This window comes from Diadema antillarum, unplaced genomic scaffold, assembly GCF_040938485.1.
Source record: "Diadema antillarum isolate AM-2024a unplaced genomic scaffold, OU_Dant_1.0 scf00000065, whole genome shotgun sequence".
NCBI classification, from domain to species: domain Eukaryota; kingdom Metazoa; phylum Echinodermata; class Echinoidea; order Diadematoida; family Diadematidae; genus Diadema; species Diadema antillarum.
In genome coordinates this window covers 281,865-301,439 of record NW_027270954.1, presented here as the reverse complement: position 1 = coordinate 301,439, position 19,575 = coordinate 281,865, and the positions used below count along the sequence as shown (strand labels likewise).

Genomic DNA, 19,575 nt, shown 5'->3' with positions numbered 1-19,575 from the left:
TCCCCTTGATTTTCCACAATTCTCAACACTCCATTTGCATCAACACGTTTGCTGTAATTTCAGCAAAACTTGGTAAGTGCATCTAGGAGGGTACTTACTTCTGGAGTACTGATATCAGCAGAACAAGTATTGCTGTAATTACAGCAAATCTGTTGGACCGTTGCAGATGCACAGTGAACACCATGCAGGTGGGGGTCTTTCCTTGCACACTTTTTTTTTCAGTCATTTATGTGTTGAAAACAATTGTATTTGGAAAAGACTCCTGAATGTATAAAAAGAGACTTAAAGGAAACCAAAACCCAACAAGAAATGTGGATTGAGTGAAAGCAGCAACACTTGTAGAACACATCAGTGAAAGTTAAAGGAAAATCAGAAAATCTGGTGCGAGTGATGAGTTTTTAAAATTTTTGGTGTTGGAACCCCTGGATGAGGAGACTACTAGAGGATATGATGTCATGCGTGGACAACAATATGAAGAAACTGTAAAGGGAATTCCACAAAAAGTCATTTCTCATGAAAATTGCTTATTCTATCAACTTGATACTGAAATATTAAAGCATGTACATACATTATATCAAGGGTAGTAATTATTCTCCCCTGCTTCCTGAAAGCGTTTAGTCAAGTGCTCTTTCATTATGCTAGAAAAGTGAGTTTTTGTGTAATTCCCTTTATATTTTCTTTATTGTTGTCCACACATGAAATCATAGCCTCTAGTAGACTCCTCATCCAGCGGTTCCAACACCATGTTCTCAAAGGTCTATAGGTCACATATTTATATGTATTTATATTCCAGATGATCACAATGCACATGATCAGCAAGATAGTGTGTCCACTAGGTGTTATGGGACCACTACTTTAATTCCATATCAGATCTGCCAGTAGTCATGTCGCCAAGTCACAACCAGCACCTTTTTGGATTCTAACACTCAATTCCAGAATCCAACAGAAATTTTAAACCTTTGCATTTGGATATTCTTTACAAATTTTTACTGCCAGTCTGATGAAAGTATCATTCCAGTATCATCCAGTGAAACACCATTAGCCATGGTTCCTCTAAAGTCCCATCCTGCTCTTGACACCATTGTACCAACTGTTCATGCTCATTCTGTGTGAATGAGATGAACTGTACAACTGACGGCTTCCATGTCACCATGATATCTTCTTCGTCAGCAATACAGTATTGCCATAGTATGCTGGTTAATTGATGAGTAGCAATATGTCTTGTTGAGTGACATACATCTCAAAGAAAACGAAGTATACAGATTTCCATATCTGCTAACGCAGGCATGAGGTAGTGCCACATTATTAGTCAACCCGTACTTCACTGTCAATTTTGGCAGGCCAGAATGAGGTATTTTCTCCAGTAAATTTGTCTTCAAAATCACAACTCCACATAACCAATACTCTGTACTTGTAGCTACATTTGTATGTGGGAACAGGATTGTACTACAAAGTGTAGTCTGCCCAGTTTGGCTGCTATGCATTTGACTACATATCAAGTTCAACTTGCACAGTCTTCATCTAAGTTCAAGTAAGAAAGGCCTACTGTGTAGTTACACAGGGATTAGCTCCTCCACAAACAATCCCTATAAGAATGCAAACATTTTCCTGTTGAAGCAACTACACCTAAAATGCAAGGCCTGGCCTCAGCTAATCCAAACAGTCAACATGTACTTCATAATACACTATGTTGGATAGGCCTACATGTATTAAAAGTGTACATGTGAAAAGTGTTGTTACAGTGAAGGGTACTCTCTTGCATTCTGTGTTGTGTGTGTTTTACAATGAACAGGGAGGTGAGGCATGTGTCTCACCTGCCTTGTGCAAGAGGACAATTAGTTTCCAACTATATCACCCTATTAGGTGTTACTTAGATAATATATGAAAAATATACAAAAGAATAATAAATGCTCCTTGAAACTTTGTTGTTGTCCAAGTAAATGATGTAATATAGAATAGAACATTTCTAAACAGCTCCGAAAATCTGTTGAAAATTGTGTTTTATAGCATTTCTAAACTAAGTTTAACAAAATTACCTTGGACATACAAAACTATTCTTTATAGCATTTTTGTTGGTCTATGCTGCACACACTGTACACTACTGTGAAAACTTCAGCTATAAAATGCAACTTTCAATAGAAAAGTAGGGCTGCTATCTTTTCTAACCAATGATAGGCTGTTCAGTTGAACAACAGCATAGATGCCAAGTTCAAAGAAATTTTATGAGTGAGAATTTCATGACTCAGCATCTCAGGGACCGCGCATGTGCATGAGCAAGGGAGCGAAGCGACTGAGCAAGGGGAGGATGTTGAAGGAGGGTGTCCGCCCTCCCACGGTAGGGAGCTTTTTCAATTTTTAGCTGGTCCATACTTAAGTGACTATTTTTTACTTATTTTGAAATACAAAAGGTAAATATGCCTTCAATAGCAGCTCTCACTTTAATCCTTTAAGCTATGCTCCCAATGCGTGAGAAAAATGGGTGTCATGCGTGAGATTGTGAGACAGACCCGAAATGCTTGAGTCTCACTCACAATGCGTGAGACTTGGTAGCTCTGCAACAGCAAAGTTTCATTGAGCATTCATTATTTGATCTTCATATGTATCTGCGTGTGTTACGCTAAAATTTTTATTTTATTGGCAAAAATTTTACTACATTGCTTCTTTGAAGCAATTTTGGGACAAAGTTATCTCTCATTCAAGTGTTCTACAAAAAGTTTGTATGATATTGGGGTAATGCATTGTGGAAAATAAAGGGACATCCCCCTAGTACTAGTGTTTACTGTGAAAGTCCCCATATAGATTTGGCTCAAAAGATAAGAGAACATGTCTATAAGCTTGTCTTGTATCAAAATAATTAGTTGATATACTCTTGGTACATATATGTATAAATCCCCCAAACTATACCCAACTAAGGCCTGCTGTCAATGATGACAAGACGTAAAAACGTGCTGACACGAGTACATACACAGGTATATAATGAGAAAACATGACTTAAGATGATTACATTGCTTGAAATTTAAATTGCTTGATCATCATTAGTGTGGTCATGGATAATATTCCTTATTAATATCTGAAAGCTTACCCTACCACCAACCATATCATAATTATGGTCATTTTCTTGTAAATGTCATGGTAGTATGAAAAGATAAACACATATTTTTTCATAGACTCTCCACTGGGAATAGTCTTTAACTGTGAGAAATAAGAGTCTAAACTACATTAAGTAAATACACTGTATCTACAGGCTTTTATTTCTACCTCATAAACATTCTTTCCTGATTGGTTTGACTACATTTCAGTTGTTACATAAGATTTCAATCATCTCTAGCGATAATAATATATTCCACGATGACTAGTTGAATGACATATGTGTGCACGCTACGTTTTGCACTGTTGCCTTCTAATGGACCGGTTTGTGAAGCAATCATACCAGATGCCTGTACTTTTGATGGCTACATGTTGTGAAAATAGCTACTCCATGAATATGCTGTTTTCATTTTCTTTGTACATCAGTCTTAGCAAGTACAGTCAGGTTCATTCTGTGCAGTTTAAGCCAAGATCAAACAAACTTGCCAACTTCAAGGACAGTAGCTGAGGCAGGAGGGAAGTTTGATTTAACCCTGATTGTGCAAACACCAGTCTCCTTCCATATAGATGTACAGTGTATATTCAGCTCTGTTTCATTAGCTCATGGAACAAGACCAAACTTTCTGGAATGCTTCATAGTACTGAACATGCTATGTGGGGAGGTATTTGGTTGCTGTCTGCTCAAACTGCAAAGGCCCATCAGGTGAGACCACAGTAATAGTGAATGATAATTAATGTGTTGCTTTTATCAGTGTCAGGCAACAGTATTTCTATCTGAATGAAGCAAGAATGTTAATGTTGTTAGCTGACATTTTACTTTTTGCATATCCCTTTGAACTAGTTTTGTTGCATGCAGAATCACACACATTGTATTGTACCTTGTTACCTCCACCAAAGGGGGAGGTTATGTTTTCATTACCGTTGGTTTGTTTGTTGGTTAGTTTGTTTGTTAGTTTGTCTGTGTGCAAAATAACTCAAAAAGTAGTTAACGGATTGGGATGAAACTTGCAGGAAAGGTTGAGAATGACACGAGTAACAAACAATTAACTTTTGGTAGTGATCCGAGAATTTTTGAAAATTTATAAAGGATTTTGATATTTTGGCAGGTAGGGTCAATGAACTTGGGAGTTCACGCTGCGTGTATTTGAGGTTTGCATGCGTGCACTAAAGCGCGTGCTCTAGTTTCTGCTAGGGCGAAGTGCGCCGCTCATCTGAGGGTTTAAGACGTTATAAAAGCTTCTATATTATGAAATCGGGCGACTTTCAGCATACTATAAACACTTCTGCATGCTATGAGTATGTATGGGTGGAAATCGGGGGCCTGTTGCATAAAAGTTACAATGGTGATAACTTTGCCATCCAATGGTAACCACCATGGCAACAATACTCAACAGCCAATCATAATCTAGAATTCCATTGAAGTTACCAATGTTTGGCAAAGTTATCATCATTGTAACTTTTATGCAACAAGCTCCAGTTATCTCTATAGAAGAACAAGATCAGTGATGGAAAAGGGCTGCATGCTTGGTGGAGGTCTGCGCTCTCAGAGTGCTTCTCTAGTTAAATTTGTTATTGAATTACAATGTAATGTGTTCATATCCATTCAATTTCCAGGTGAGTAATGAACTTGTATGAATTTTTGAATGATTTGGAAATATATAGTGTGCACAAGCCTCAATGATGAAGCGTATCACTTTCAACACCTACATGAAGTTAGATTATATTTGTCTCCTAGACTCAGTTTTTCTTCATTCAAAAGTATGGGGGCGGGGTGAATTCAAATGGATTGAATGGATAATAATGAAGATCTGCATTTCCAATGCATTGATAAAGAGTGCTACTGTATTCTATTACACAGAAATGCAGTTGAAATGTAGTTTGAAAAAAGAGTACAATTTATTTAGCATAACATTGATTTTTTTTTTCCTGTTGTTGTCAAAATGAGATGAAAAATATGGAATGAATGGCATTTCAATCCTATTCCCACCGGGGGGAGGCATTTTGCCCCCCCCCCCCCTTTGACATTTCGCATGATCATTCCGCAATGCATGATGCTCTCATTGTGACATTTTATAACTTTTTACTTTCAAGTATCACATAACTTTTGAGACCAAATTTCTCGCTCTCGAAATACCGTTTTGAAGCCACCCCGTATGCTCCTTTGAAAAATATTTGTTGACCCAAAAATTGCTCAAAAACATGATTTTGTGTACAAATCAAATGTAGATTGTGTTTTTGCATGTAATTCATACAAAAATAAATATTTTTACTTTCAATGGCTGACAAAAATTTATTTTAGGCTAATAATGCTTTAAAAAGTTTCTGCAACAAATTTTGACAAAAAACAACAAAGAAATACATAAGACATTCAATAAACAATAAAATTTGAAATAAGTAATTATTAAGCCAAATTTTTGCTTCGATATCATTGTTAAGGATATTGAAAATAGTATGTTCACCTAAAAATTTTTTATTTGTGTGCAAAAAAAAAAAAATTGCATAAATTAGCATTTATTAAGATAAGATACACGAATCAAAATGTGAAAAATCGAACTATACAGTCTTGTAGATTACATTGGCCTCTACCTTAGTGCAAATTTTTGCGAGGATCACGTGATCCACAACTGAGATCTGAAGTGGGGCCAAAAAGTCCCCCCCCCCCCCCGATGGTTTTAAATCCCTCAAAAAACCAGGTGGGTGTAGGGTTAAGATCTCTAACAGTCAATAATGAATATGCAAACAATGAAGTGATGTTGCCATACCCTCTCAACTTGCCATACAATTCAAATTTTGAATTTTCAGTTATTCATTAAAAGGCAAACATGCATCAGTCTAAAATCCTGATAGATCGACCTAATCATTGAAGTTATTTAACCAGGAATAACATCACTTCAATAACACAAAATTGAATCTTATCATTTCTTCGGACATGATCAATAGAGAATTGTAAGGTTATGACAACATCAGCTCACTCATATGCATATCCATGTCAAATACATGTATGAAAATGTATAAAAACTGTTCTGCAGTCAACAGTTCTGCTTTCAAATGTTTGAAAACTGTTCTGCAAAAATTAGCAAAACTTCACAATTTCATAACTTCCCTATTTCATTATTTAATCATCCAATTCTGATAAAAAATTTTCACTGTTGTCTTCCCAAGTTTTTACTCTTATCATACTATACAGGCTGATTTTACTGAGCATGTGAACCATTTGCAAAGGATGTATGTCAAAAAATGGCAACATCCAACATTCTGAAATTTTCACTTTCTTTTTTCATTTGTTGCGACAATGGCACTGAAAATAATTCTCATCACGAGTAACACACAGCTATAAACAAAGTAGAAAAGCACTCTGAGAGCGCAGACTTCCATCAAGCAGCTACTTTCCACTGTGATCTTGCTCTTCCACAGAGATTAGTAATTTCTGTCCACTGAAAAATCGCCCGATTTCACAATATAGAAGCTTTTGTAACGCCGTAAACCCTCAGATGCGCGGCGCGCCTCGCCCTAGCAGAGATTAGAGTGCGCACTTAAGTGCCTGCATGCAAACCTCAAATACGTGCAGCCTGAACTCCCAAGTTCATTGACCCTTCCTGCCAAAATATCAAAAATCCTTTATAAATTCCCCCAAAATTCTTGGATCACTACAAAAAGTTAATTGTTTATTACTTATGTCATTCTCAACCTTTCCTGCAAGTTAATTCGTTCATCCCAATCCCAATCCGTTAACTACTTTTTGAGTTATTTTGCGCATGGACAAACTAACTACGTAACAAACCAACGGTAATGAAAACATAACCTCCTCCCTTGGCGGAGGTATATGCCTCAAAAGGTATGTGAATAATTTGCAGATATGTTGATATGTTGTAAATGATCAGAAAAACTTCAAAGATTTTGCTATTAACATACGCGAGATATTCTAAAAAACTGTTGAGTTCCATATGGAAGTTCACAAAGATTTCCAGAGCATTATGCACGTCTTGTGAAGGTTTTATGTACACATATGACAAGGCTTTAACACCCTTTTTCAAAGCAAATTATGAGCAGATCATGAACAAATGTGCAAGTGCACAAGAAATTGTCGTATTTTTGTCGTTTTATTTTAAATCAAAAACTAAAAATGGACACCCACAAATATTTCACAACACTTTCAATCCCCTGCATAGGTTTTGCAATCATTTGGAAACTATCAAAAATGTGAATGTTGAAGTTTGCTAGTTTTTTCATTCACATCCTTTGCCAGGTTTACAAGCTCTAAAATCAGCTTGAACCTGGAATGGAATTCCTGCTTAATAGCAAATGTTACAAAACAGTGTAACAAGGCACCAATATGTGATATGTGGTAGACTTACCATTATTGTGTAGGACTTAAAGATTTGAATAGAAATAATATTGTAATTAATTAAGGATACTTGTAGAAAACTTCTCATACAATGAGGAATCTAAGGAGCAAGCATTTTGTATTTTGTTTGTTTACAACTTTCTTTAGTCTCTGGCATCAGAGCAATGTTAAAAAAAAAAGCTTTAAGGGAAGAAAATGAAATGAAAATTAATGTAAAAATATGTTGCAGTACATTATTGTAAGCTTTACAGAGCAGCACACTGTTGCTTTGTGAAAGAATACATGCTGCAGTTTCTGCAGAACTCTCCTCCGTATAAATTTTAACTCTTCTCATTTGTTCATTTCATTTCTAGGGTATCAGTTTGATGGATTCCAGCTTCAAGCAACATCACCAACAAGCAGCATCAGTCCAAAGTTTGATGTAAATCCAGGGGCATAATGGTCGCACCTTCAAGTATCTGGTAGTTTAACAGATGTATCAGTTATCACAGAATGCATACTAGTGTGCCACATGATTTAGGGTAGTACAGATCATTATAACATAAGAGTTAAAAAATCTATATGGACATGTGGGTTGAGTGAATGCAGCAAAATAAAATAAGTAGAACATATCAGTGAGAGTTGGAGGAAAATCGGACAATCCATTCAAAAGTTATGAATTTTGAAGTTTCTGATCAGCCACAGCTGGATGAAAAAACGATAGCTTGTGATGTCACATGTGTACAACGATATAGAGAAAGAATAAAGAAAATTCAACATATTCCCATTTTTCTCGCATAACACAAGAACACTCAACTTCTCTCTTTCAGAAGACAGGGGGAATAATATTACCCTTAACATACTTCAGTAACAGGTCGAAGAAAAGCACACTTTATTCAAAAAGTCAAGTTTTGTGAAATTCTTTTTATTTTCCTTCAATCGTTTATGTATGCAAGTGACATCATACACCAACACTGTAGCAGTCTTCACATCCAGCAGTGACTGCACAGATACTTAAAAAATATCGTAACTTTTAAACGGATTGTCTGATTTTTCTCAAACTTTGTGTTCTACTAATACTGCTGCATTCTCTCAATCCTTATGTACATGAAGGTGGACTTGTCCTTAATATTTGCCTTAGCACAGAATGATACAAAGTGTGATTTATAAATCCACGGAGGTTAAAAAGAATGGAGTCACAACCATCTTACGGTGTATATCCTTTGCCAGATGTTCGATGCTGCTACTCAGAAATATTTAGAGCATGTGCCAAACTGGGTCTGCCACGCAGATAGGAATACAATGGACTCGTGTCTCATTGTATCACCAGCCACTCTCTGGGGAAGGTGTGTACATCTTTGTGATGGTAATTACTTTTTGCTATCCCTTCTTATTGAAGACAGGTGATATAATTATGATGGTTAAGACACAGGGATGCGCAAATAGAAATTCAAAAAAAAAAAGGAAATAAAGATGAAAATTACCAGACTGCACAAGTGTCATCGAAACCAGACATAAAACTTTTTGTGAACATGAAACAGCGATTTCTAACGCCATGCCCTAAATCCTAACTGTACTTGGTCTCGTATTATGAAGAATTAGAATTGATTACAAAATTGACTTCTATCATAAGTCTGTGGCAGCAATTTAAAATCAATTATATCTTTTGATTAAACAGGGTCCTAGACTATTTTGACCCATGGAGATACAAGGGTAGATGTACAAGACACCATTTTTGTTAGTATCGCGTAATGCCTTGCATGGCAATGGCAAATTTTCTTTATAAATTATTGATTGAACTACTCTCATTTTTGAGCAATTAACCCCAAATGTGGCATGTGTAAATCCTATCAAAAGAAGATGTGCAAGACACTTTCTTCATTGGTATCGTCTGGTGCATTGCCATGACAACAGCAATTAAAAAAAGATACAGAATGTTGTGGATGGAACTACTCTTTCATTTTTTGAGTAATTGACCCCAAATTTGGCATGTATGACCACTTTAAAAGGAAGATGTGCAAACGCTTTTTGTTAGTGTTGCATAATGCATTGCCATGGCAACAGCAAATTTTGACAAAATCTTATACATTGTGGTTGATCAAACTACAGTTTTACAGCAATTCAGTTCAAATTTGGGATATAAGATGCCGTCAATGTAAGGTGTAGTTGTGCAAGATGCCATTTATGTATGTGTGAACAAATATGTTGCCATGGCAACAGCAGTTTTTGTACCAATCATACCAAAAATAAAGTGGATTAACCTAACTCCCTGTGTGTTTTTGGAGTACTTGACTTGAATTTTGGCACATATGTGACGACTACTGTGTAGAAGTGCAGAACACATCTTCTATCTAGACGTTTATCAATACGTTGCCTTGGTAACAGCATTTTTTCACTAAAAAGCATACCTTTATATGCTTTTTAGCTAACTCCCTAAATCTTTGAGCATTTAGCTTGAAATTTAGCCCATGTGACTGCTATGATATATGTGAAAACTTTATCTTTGGTTATTGCTGAATTATGCATTGCCATGGTAACAGCATATTTTGAATGACAATCATCCAAACTTACTGTGGATTCAGTTAACTTCCTCAGTCTTTGAGCACTTGGCTTGAAGTTTTGCATATGTGACCACTATAGTACGTAGATATGCAAACTTAATCTTTCATCATTGTTGAGCTATGCGTTGCCATGCTAACAACATTTTTTTTTTTCATTAACAAGCATACAAAAATACTGTGGATTCAGCCAACTCCCTCAGTCTTTTAGCATTTAGCTTGAAATTTGGCCCATGTGACCACTATGGTATGTACAAAATGTGGATGTGCAAACTTAATTTTTTGCCATTGCTGAAAAATGACTTGCCACGGTAACAGCATATCTTGAATAAAAGTCCTACGAAAATACTATGGAAACAGTTAACTTCCCTAGTCTTAGAGCATTTAGCTTGAAATTGGGCACATGTGACTGCTGTAGTACAAAAATGCAAATTTAATCTTTTGTCATGGTTGAACTATGCATTACTATGGCAACATTTTTTCCCTATAAAGCATACAAAATATTGTGGATTCAGCTTACTCCCTCAGTCTTTGAGCATTTAGATTGAAATTTGGCACATATGACTGCCATGCTACACAGATGTGCAAACTCAATCTTTGGTCATTGTTGAACAATGTGATGCCAATGGTAACAGCATAATATTTTCAATGGAAATCATGCAAAAATACTGTGGAAACCTCCCTAAGTCTTGAGCATTTAGGTTGAAATTTGGCACACGTGACCGCTATGTTATGTAGATGTATGAACTTACAGGTGTTTTAAAGGTGAGTAAAATAATATTTCTACAGGGTCATTGGCACCTCCATGCCTTCAATTGTCCCTGATGTTGGGGACTTAATTAATAATTTCATGAATTTTTACATGCAAAAATAGATAAATAAATGAATAAAATGAATACAAACATTTAAAATATGAGAAAGAGCAAAGAAATCATTTGCAAAGCTCATCAAATATTTTTGAAAGAAAAAAAATGTATCCATTTTCCTCCATTTTGATTTGTTTTTGAGTGGGTCCCTTTTGTGTTTTATTGTTTTTCTATAAGTTTGTTGAGTAAGCCTCATAATCATGTGAAAGTATAAAAACAGCTAATTATCTCTATTTAGAAAGACTTACCACCTTTCTCAGAAAGAATCTTTTGTGATGTAATTTTTTGTTTTGTTTCATCTGTTCAATCAATCAATGGGAGCAGTTTTATAAAATTTGTACAATTATTATTCATAAGGCCTGACTGTTAGTCATTGAAGCTATTTAAAAGTTAACAATATGACAAAATTATTTTGAATGAAGTTGTGTATGTCTTTTATTTATCCAAAGTTTGTATCATCTGAGCAATTCATATCCGAGATGCCATAATGATTGCAGTGTTTTTGAAATGATGAGAAAGCACATGCTGCATCCTAGTATTTTGTATGAGTTCTGCCTGTAAATGTACATTGTCAGTATTCTTCTTTTCTGATAAAGCATTTTTCTTTTTCTTGTATGAATTCCCATGTGTATTACAAACGCTACATATCAAGTACCAAACTGTAACACCCCCCCAAAAAAAAATGGAAATAAAGAAATGTATTTCAACAATAAACACAAATCTTACTATATAATTTATAATTATTTGGTATCTGTTGATAGATGTATTGAGATATGCTTTGCGGAGTAAAGAGGAAATAGAATGAAAGACAAAAAATTGAGTTGATGAGTGACTTGTCTTACTTCTGTCAGCTATATCATGGAGAGTGAAAGCCTAAACATGTTTGAAATCCATCATATGAGACAAAGTCATCACATTTAGTTGACAATAAGGCTAGGATTTACATACTAACATTGTCAATTTAAACAAACCATGACATATGCATAATTAAAAAAAAAAAATCATAAACATGATTAGGTCCTACAATATGCACTCCAACATCTGTCCAAAGGCCTATATAATTTTGCTGAAATTACAGCAAAATTTGGTCTACATGACCTGCACATACATCATGTTTCCTGAGCATGTGTGATGGTCCAAGAGATTTGCTGTAATTACAGCAAAACTTGTTCTGCTGATATCAGTACTCCAGAAGTAAGTACCCTCCTAAATGCACTCACCAAGTTTTGCTGAAATTGCAGCAAAACTGATGATGCAAGTGGATTGTTGAGAATTGTGGAAAATCAAGGGGATTGTCATGTTTTGCTGTGTAATTTCAGCACTTTTCACCTCTTGGACTAACCTGTAGCCATGTGGAGGATTCATGTGGTTTTTAAGGGAATTTTGGGAAAACTTGACAATGCTTGAATTTGTCATTTCCAACCACACTCTGTTCCAAGGGACATTTACCATCCAAGTTTAGTCACAAACGGACAAAGGGATCAAAAGTTATGAGCCATAATCGAAACATGCCATAAAACCTCAATAGGCCCTAAAAATTTGTTGACCCCTTTCTGTGACCTTTGACCTTGTGATGGCTTTCACCTCCCCAAGGGACATCTATACCATACAAGTTCGGTCACAAACGGACAAAGGGATCAAAAGTTTTGAGCCATAATCAAAACGCGTCATAAAAACTTAACATTGGGCCCTAAAAGTTTGTTGACCCCTGTATGGGACCTTTGACCTTGTGATGACCTTCACCTCCCCAAGGGACATATACCATCTAAGTTTGGTCACAAACAGACAGATACATCAAAAGTTCTGAGCCATAATCGAAACGCGCCGTAAAAACTTAACATTGGGCCCTAAAGTTCATTGACCCCTGCCTGTGACCTTTGACCTTGAGGTGACCTTCATGCTTATTAAAATGTGTAACTTTGTATAACCACTCTTCCCTCAAAGTTTGATTGAAATTAAAGTCCTAAGTAGAGAGTTATTCAAGTTTTTGTAGTGTTACAGACAGACGACAGACAGACGGACGGACAGACGCCGCAGGCGATCCCTTAGTCTCCCCGCACCTCTGGTGGGCTCGACAAAAATGAGAGAGTAGTTCAGACGGACACATACATCAAAAGTTCTGAGCCATGATTGAAATGCGCCGTAAAAACTTAACATTGGGCCCTAAAGTTCATTGACCCCTGCCTGTGACCTTTGACCTTGTGGTGACCTTCATGCTTAGTAAAATGTGTAACTTTGTATTTACTCACTTTTCCCTCAAAGTTTGATTGAAATTAAAGTCCTCAGTAGAGAGTTACTCAAGTTTTTGTAGCGTTACGGACGGACGACGGACAGACGCTGCAGGCCATCCCTCAGTCTCTCAACACCTCCGGTGGGCTCGACAAAAATGAGAGAGTAGTTCAGACGGACATATACATCAAAAGTTCTGAGCCATAATCGAAACGTGCCGTAAAAACTTAACATTGAGCCCTAAAGTTCATTGACCCCTGCCTGTGACCTTTGACCTTGAGGTGACCCTCATGCTTGGTAAAATGTGTAACTTTGCATAACCACTCTTCCCTCAAAGTTTGATTGAAATTAAAGTCCTCAGTAGAGAGTTATTCAAGTTTTTGTAGCGTTACGGACGGACGACGGACAGACGGATGACGCCGCAGGCGATCCCCTAGTCTCCCTGCACCTCCGGTGGGCTCAACAAAAATGAGAGAGTAGTTCAGGCTACAAGATTTTGCAACCGACTGTTCCCCTGGCCACTCAACCTCAGAGTGATTCCTATATACCCCATAAACCTATAAACACAATGTGTGGGTGGGAGTATAATGAAAGAATCAAAAACCTGAGATAAATCAGAAATTTCACACCCCTGCCTTGCAGGTGCAAACTCCTATTATCAGGGTCTGCCAGTGCTAAAACACTTTGATGTCAGATTCAATTTTTGATCGCACTTTTAGCCATTTGAATGAACAAGAATTTCATGATTTGTTTCTATCTGATCCAATACTTTGAGCTATTTCAAAATATGGGGAAAAATTGTGACATTCCAAAATTTTGGGCTATGGTATCAAAGGTCGAAGATTGAAGGTCAAGTGAAAATGCTTAAATTTCACTTTTTTTCTCCATATCTCAGAAATGGCTCACTCCTAAAGCGAACTTGCACCAGAGGAGTGCTTGAATGCTCCGAAAGTGTACCCTACCATTCTGAACCAAGCCAAAAGTGGACCACTTCTCTATGTGCTCCAAAAGGGTACCAAAAACGTACCAAAACTTCACATGTGAAAATACGCGTAACATGCACATACGTCATAATGCAATGAGTTCAGGACATCTGTAAGTAGTTTAAGTGTGCCAGGTGAATGACCATCTTTGTACAAAATGTGTGACCCCCTCTAAAAATAACTCATGAGGTACGCTTTCTCAACAGAGTGCTCGAACGCTCCAAAGCTGGCACAGTTCAGTATGGTACGCTTTGGTCTGGTTCGCTTTGGTTTCCTTTAGAGTGCTCGAATGCACCCTTACACTACTTTTGATCCACGATCCAAATCTTTCCTTACAGAATCAAGGTGCATTTATGCACGCACTTGATATAGAATCCTATACAGACCTTTGACCCCATGACCAAAAAATTCCCAAGAAAATCATTGTTAGGTAAGTACATGCATATATACTAAGTTTCATGAAGATATTTTGAGCCAATTCGGTGGATTCCATATACGGTGCGCCACCTATCGGTTGTAGTGGACAGGCCGATTTTCAACTTTGGGGTCGACATCGCGCTATGCAGCCAGAGCTACGCTGCAGCGCAGCAGACAGTAGCTGCATGCGCAATGCACTGTTTACTGTACAATAACTGTACTGGCCTAGCACCTGGCGATCGGTATACGCAGTAACTAAAGGTACGTGTTACGGTCGCCACAAAGCACAGCGGACTTAAAAAAATGGCAGACCCCCCCCCCCCAAACCCAAGGCCCAAGGCGAAAATGGCAGAACCCCAAGACCTAGCTGTCTTCCGGCGAATGCGAGTTGACGAACTGAAAAAATGCCTGAATGATCGTGGCATACCTCCCGTGCAGTCAGGAGAGGTGGGCCAAGCCAGACCAGAAGGCCAAGAAGCATAAGGAGGCTTTGGCAGCCCTGGTTGAGTCTGTTTGGAACAGCAGGTAAGTAACAATTTGGCATGTGAGATGCCTTTTTTTCCAACCAGCTTTGGTGTCTTTTGCCAAAGAAATAAGTCAAAAGCCAAGCCTGCATTTTGGAGTGTACATACATCGCGTCGAACATGCAACACGGAAAAGCCAGTTTGCTGCTAATACCATACCGTATCTATCTATCTCTCGATCTCGCAATTGATATCCGGCCGGCCCAGCCCGGGCGCCCGCCCGCCCGGCGCGGCCAGCTGAGCTGAGCTGCGCTGCTGCATGTGCATATAATGCGAGTAATTTTGATGTCGACTTTTTGGAATCCACCGAATTCTGAGATATGGAGACAAAATCTGAAATTTAAGCATTTTCATTTGACCTTCAACCTCTGACCCCTTAGCCCCAAATTTTCCCTAGATAATCTTTATCTGGCAATACATGTAATACACTATGCTTCAAGAAAATAGCCTTAGGCATTGCATGAGCACTGCACCAAGAAGTTGATCGTCACAACTTATACTCATACATGTTACATAATTATGTCAAATTTCATTTGGATACCTCAAACGGTACGCTGTCCACAAAATTTATTACTGACAGAAATATGGACAGGTGGGTGGACGACAGACGGATGGAAAACCCCAAAACATAATGCCTCTGGTGACACTACGTGGTACACAAACAGCTCTACAATAGTCTACTGACTGACTATGGAATCTTCACACAGAGGAACTGCTGCTCCACTGCCCTCACCTTAACCCCGTAAACTGAGCATGAATCTGCAGAGTTGAGTGGTAGATCTCTAGCTGTTTCACTTTCACCTCCAGGCTTGCCTTGATGGCTGGTTTGTACTGGAATAGATAAAAAGTAATTTGTGAAATTACTGACCTCTTGCAACATAAAGATGATGTTGCAGACTCTCAAACTCTGATAAACATCACACCACAGAAATTAAACGAAGGCAAGACTGTTATGTTACCAACTGCAACTAGTGAGATTAAGAGGATCAGGAATGATCATCTTATCTGTAAGTGATAAATTCTTGTCTGTGCCTTTTAACTGCATTTTCCTTAAATGCCGCCCTCTGTCTCGCAAAGTGAAAGAACAGAAACAAAAAAAGCCCCGCTGATGTGTCCGAAGTAGCCCAGACCCCACCCATAAGAGCCCTATAAAAGCTGCCTGACAGCAGACATTCTTCCTCTTCCTTTTGCAGGAAACCAACCGAGGCCACAGCAAAAGGGGAAGGAGGGAGAGTCTGCACAGGCGAGAATCTATCACTTACAGATAAGATGATCATTCCTGATCCTCCTAATCTGCCTCATGATGAATTCTTACCTGTGCCTTTAAACTGCAGAGTAGCACAGATCCTAGCAGGTTGCCATGGAGACAGGGAGGTGGCCAGACTTAACCCTTCAATGCACAGGCTTCTTGGCTAATCAACAATTACATTCCTATCTGTGAAGTTGGCCGTGAACTTAAAGCCCAAACAAAGTTCTGGTACGCCTGCAAAAGTTGTCAAATTTCGCTCCCAAATGTGAACGTATGCCTAGGAAATGTGCGGAATAACGCTGTAATAACAAGATATTCGATGGGTAACAATGAAAATGCGAAGTATTAACCAAAAACGTTCAGTCTCAGAACTTACCCGAACAGGATCAGGCTAAACTCGGACTTGGGGATAACTCGGCCTCGCTTTGACGGTGGGCTGAGTTGTCTTGGTTGTCCCTCTGGATTGTACAGTGTTGTACTATGGGAGCGGCCTGTATAGCGCTTTGCGTTCTGGCTACTCGCAGTAATGGTCCGAGTTGTTACAACGCGCGCATCAAAAAACCTCTTTGGCGCGCATGCAAAATTAGTGTGCACCTATTAAGCACCTCTAAAAACAATCAAAGACGCTTGCTAAACAAAAACAAAAAAAACTTCAATGACAGCGCGTCTCAGCAACTGAGGTGATATGGTGCGTATACGCTTGAGGACCGCCTGCTAGCTGTCCATTCGTTTTGTTCAGAATTAGCACGCACTTTCCTGTCTGTTCAGTTACAGAGGCCTTGTTTGGTATTGGGTAACAGTATAAGAATATGGCGATCACGAACTGCGTGTAAATTGTCTGAAATAGGGTTGAGTTTTCGCTGAGACCGAGTTAGTCTGGATCCTTCTGGAATAAAAGTCAGTTTTCCGACTTTTATTATTTTTCTCAAAATACTCCAAAACGACTTATCATCCTGGCAAATCGCGTCAGCCAGGTAAGTTTCTTTGTAGACTCTTTCGATATATTGCAAGCAAATATGAAATGGTGCCAGACGGGTTCTCAAACCCTTACCAAAACTTTGTTTTCACTTTAAGCATGATCTACACGGCGGCGCGATCTACACGTGAAGGGCATTCATATGTCATAGAAAAACTGTCTGTGTCATTCCCACTAGGCAGGAGGGTTGACGCGTGTACCCTCGTGTGAATGTGCACTTAGTTATCGCAATACAGCACTAGTTTATGTAAGTTTTATGAAAGAAAATAATAAACTGTGTATGAATCATGAAAGAAATATCATGCTTGCAGGGTTCTTGTCAATAGCCGGTAACCGTTTATTTTTACCGGCTGTAACGCCGATCGTAACCGCCTGTGGCTTCGTTGAAAAAAAAAAATAAAAAAGAACAAGAAAAAAAAAAATAAAAATAACAAAAATGAAGAAAAAATTGTTTCAATTCGAAACTGCACGCGCGGGCAGTGCACACTGACACTACTCAGTACTGTGCCCGTTCAATTTGTACGCGAGTCGGTACGTACTCGTACGAGCTGGCATGCAACAAGCGCTATACTATCTTAAGGCGGGAAGACTCAGAAACATGTTTCAGTCCCACTGTTATCCTTCTTTACCGCTTATTATCTGTGACGAATAACCGAGTACTGTTCCTCCCAATTTTCTTCTCTACCACATAACATAATCATAGCCATTCCATTTCCTTTTCGCGAGGTTCCATTTCTTGACTTGCCGCTTTCAAACACGCAACAAACGGAACATCGAAAACCAAATTAATGCTATCCATGTCTCATTCCCGTTTTGCAGAGTAGTTCATGTTTTCTCCTAAACCTCGCGATAGGTCACAGAAATACCTTCCGATGTTCCTACTAATTTATTGATAAAATCATTCGATTTTGTTTTTCGCGAGATACGCGTGCATGATATTCATTTTAGCATCTTACGGAGCTCTATGTTTTCTGTATTCATTTCCGAATGTGAAAGGAAACATCCGCTATTTATTTTAGTATCTAATTGAGCCGATAGATACCGTTAATCATTTCCAAATGTAAAAGCATCAATCTGTTATTTATTTTAGCATCGTACGGAGCAGAATATTACCGTTATTCATTTCCAAATTTAAAAGCAAACATCCGACATTCATTTCATTATTGTACGGAGCCGAAAATTACTGCTGTCCACTTCTGAAAGTGAAATGAATCATCTGACAATCAAGCATTGTACGGAGCCGAATTTTACTGTTTTTCATTTTTAAACGTCAAGGCAGACATCAGACATTTACTTTACCATCAAACGCAGCTGAATGTTACTGTTATTCATTTCAAAATGTAAAAGCAAAAACCCGACATTTATTTTAGCATCCTCCGGAGCCGATTGTTATTGCTTTTTACTTTCGAACATAAAAGCAAACATCAAACATTTATTTTATCATCGTACGGAGTTGAATATTATTGTTATTCATTTCCGAACGTCAAGGGATCATTCGACATTATTTTTGCATCTTCCGTAGCTGAACGTTATTGCTATTTACTTTCGAACGTAAAGGCAAACATCCGGCATTTATTTTATCATCATACGGAGTTGTATACTATTGTTATTCATTTCCGAACGCCAAAGCAAACATTCAACATTAATTCTAGCATCTTTCACAGCTGAATATTATTGCTATTGACTTTCGAACATAAAAGCAAATATTAGACATTTATTTTATCATCGTACAGAGTTGAATATTATTGTTATTCATTTCCGAACGTCAAGGAATCATTCGACATTTATTTTAGCATCCACCGTAGCTATCTATACTTTCGAACGTAAAAGCAAACATCCGGCATTTATTTTATCATCGTACGGAGTTGTATACTGTTGCTATTTATTTCCGAACGCCAAAACAAACATTCAACATTAATTCTAGCATCTTCCTGAGCTGAATGTTATTGCTATTTACTTTCGAACATAAAAGCAAATATCAGACATTTATTCAATCATCGTACGGAGTTGGATATTAATGTTATTCATTTCCGAACGTCAAAGGGATTATTCCACATTTATTTTAGCATCTTCCGGAGCTGAATGTTATTGCTATTTACTTTCGAACGTATAATAGCAACTAGAAATGTCGCTATGGCGACTGGTATGCCTCCGCCATAATGCATGATTCTCCTAATAGGTCTAGATAGTACATGTGGACAATGTGTGATTATATTTTCACAAAACTGGCAAAATATTGAAATGACAAGTTTGTCAGAAATGTGTTGAATGTTCACCTCCCTTGAACTTGGTTTAATTGGATGAATAGGAGAGCATGTATTTGGGGATTTAAGGACTTTACCTTGACTTTGACCCATTCATA

At 37.9% G+C, this 19,575-nt stretch overlaps 1 protein-coding gene across 2 annotated transcripts in view; it reads right to left on the bottom strand.

Annotated features, from left to right (window-relative positions):
• LOC139716462 (seipin-like) overlaps positions 1-19,575 on the bottom strand; it is a 168,601-nt gene that overhangs the window by 10,433 nt on the left and 138,593 nt on the right. For both annotated transcript variants that reach the window (XM_071628008.1, XM_071628009.1), the window contains one exon: positions 15,722-15,819. In XM_071628008.1, coding sequence (XP_071484109.1) covers positions 15,722-15,819 — 98 coding nt within the window. The remainder of the gene's footprint in view (positions 1-15,721; positions 15,820-19,575) is intronic.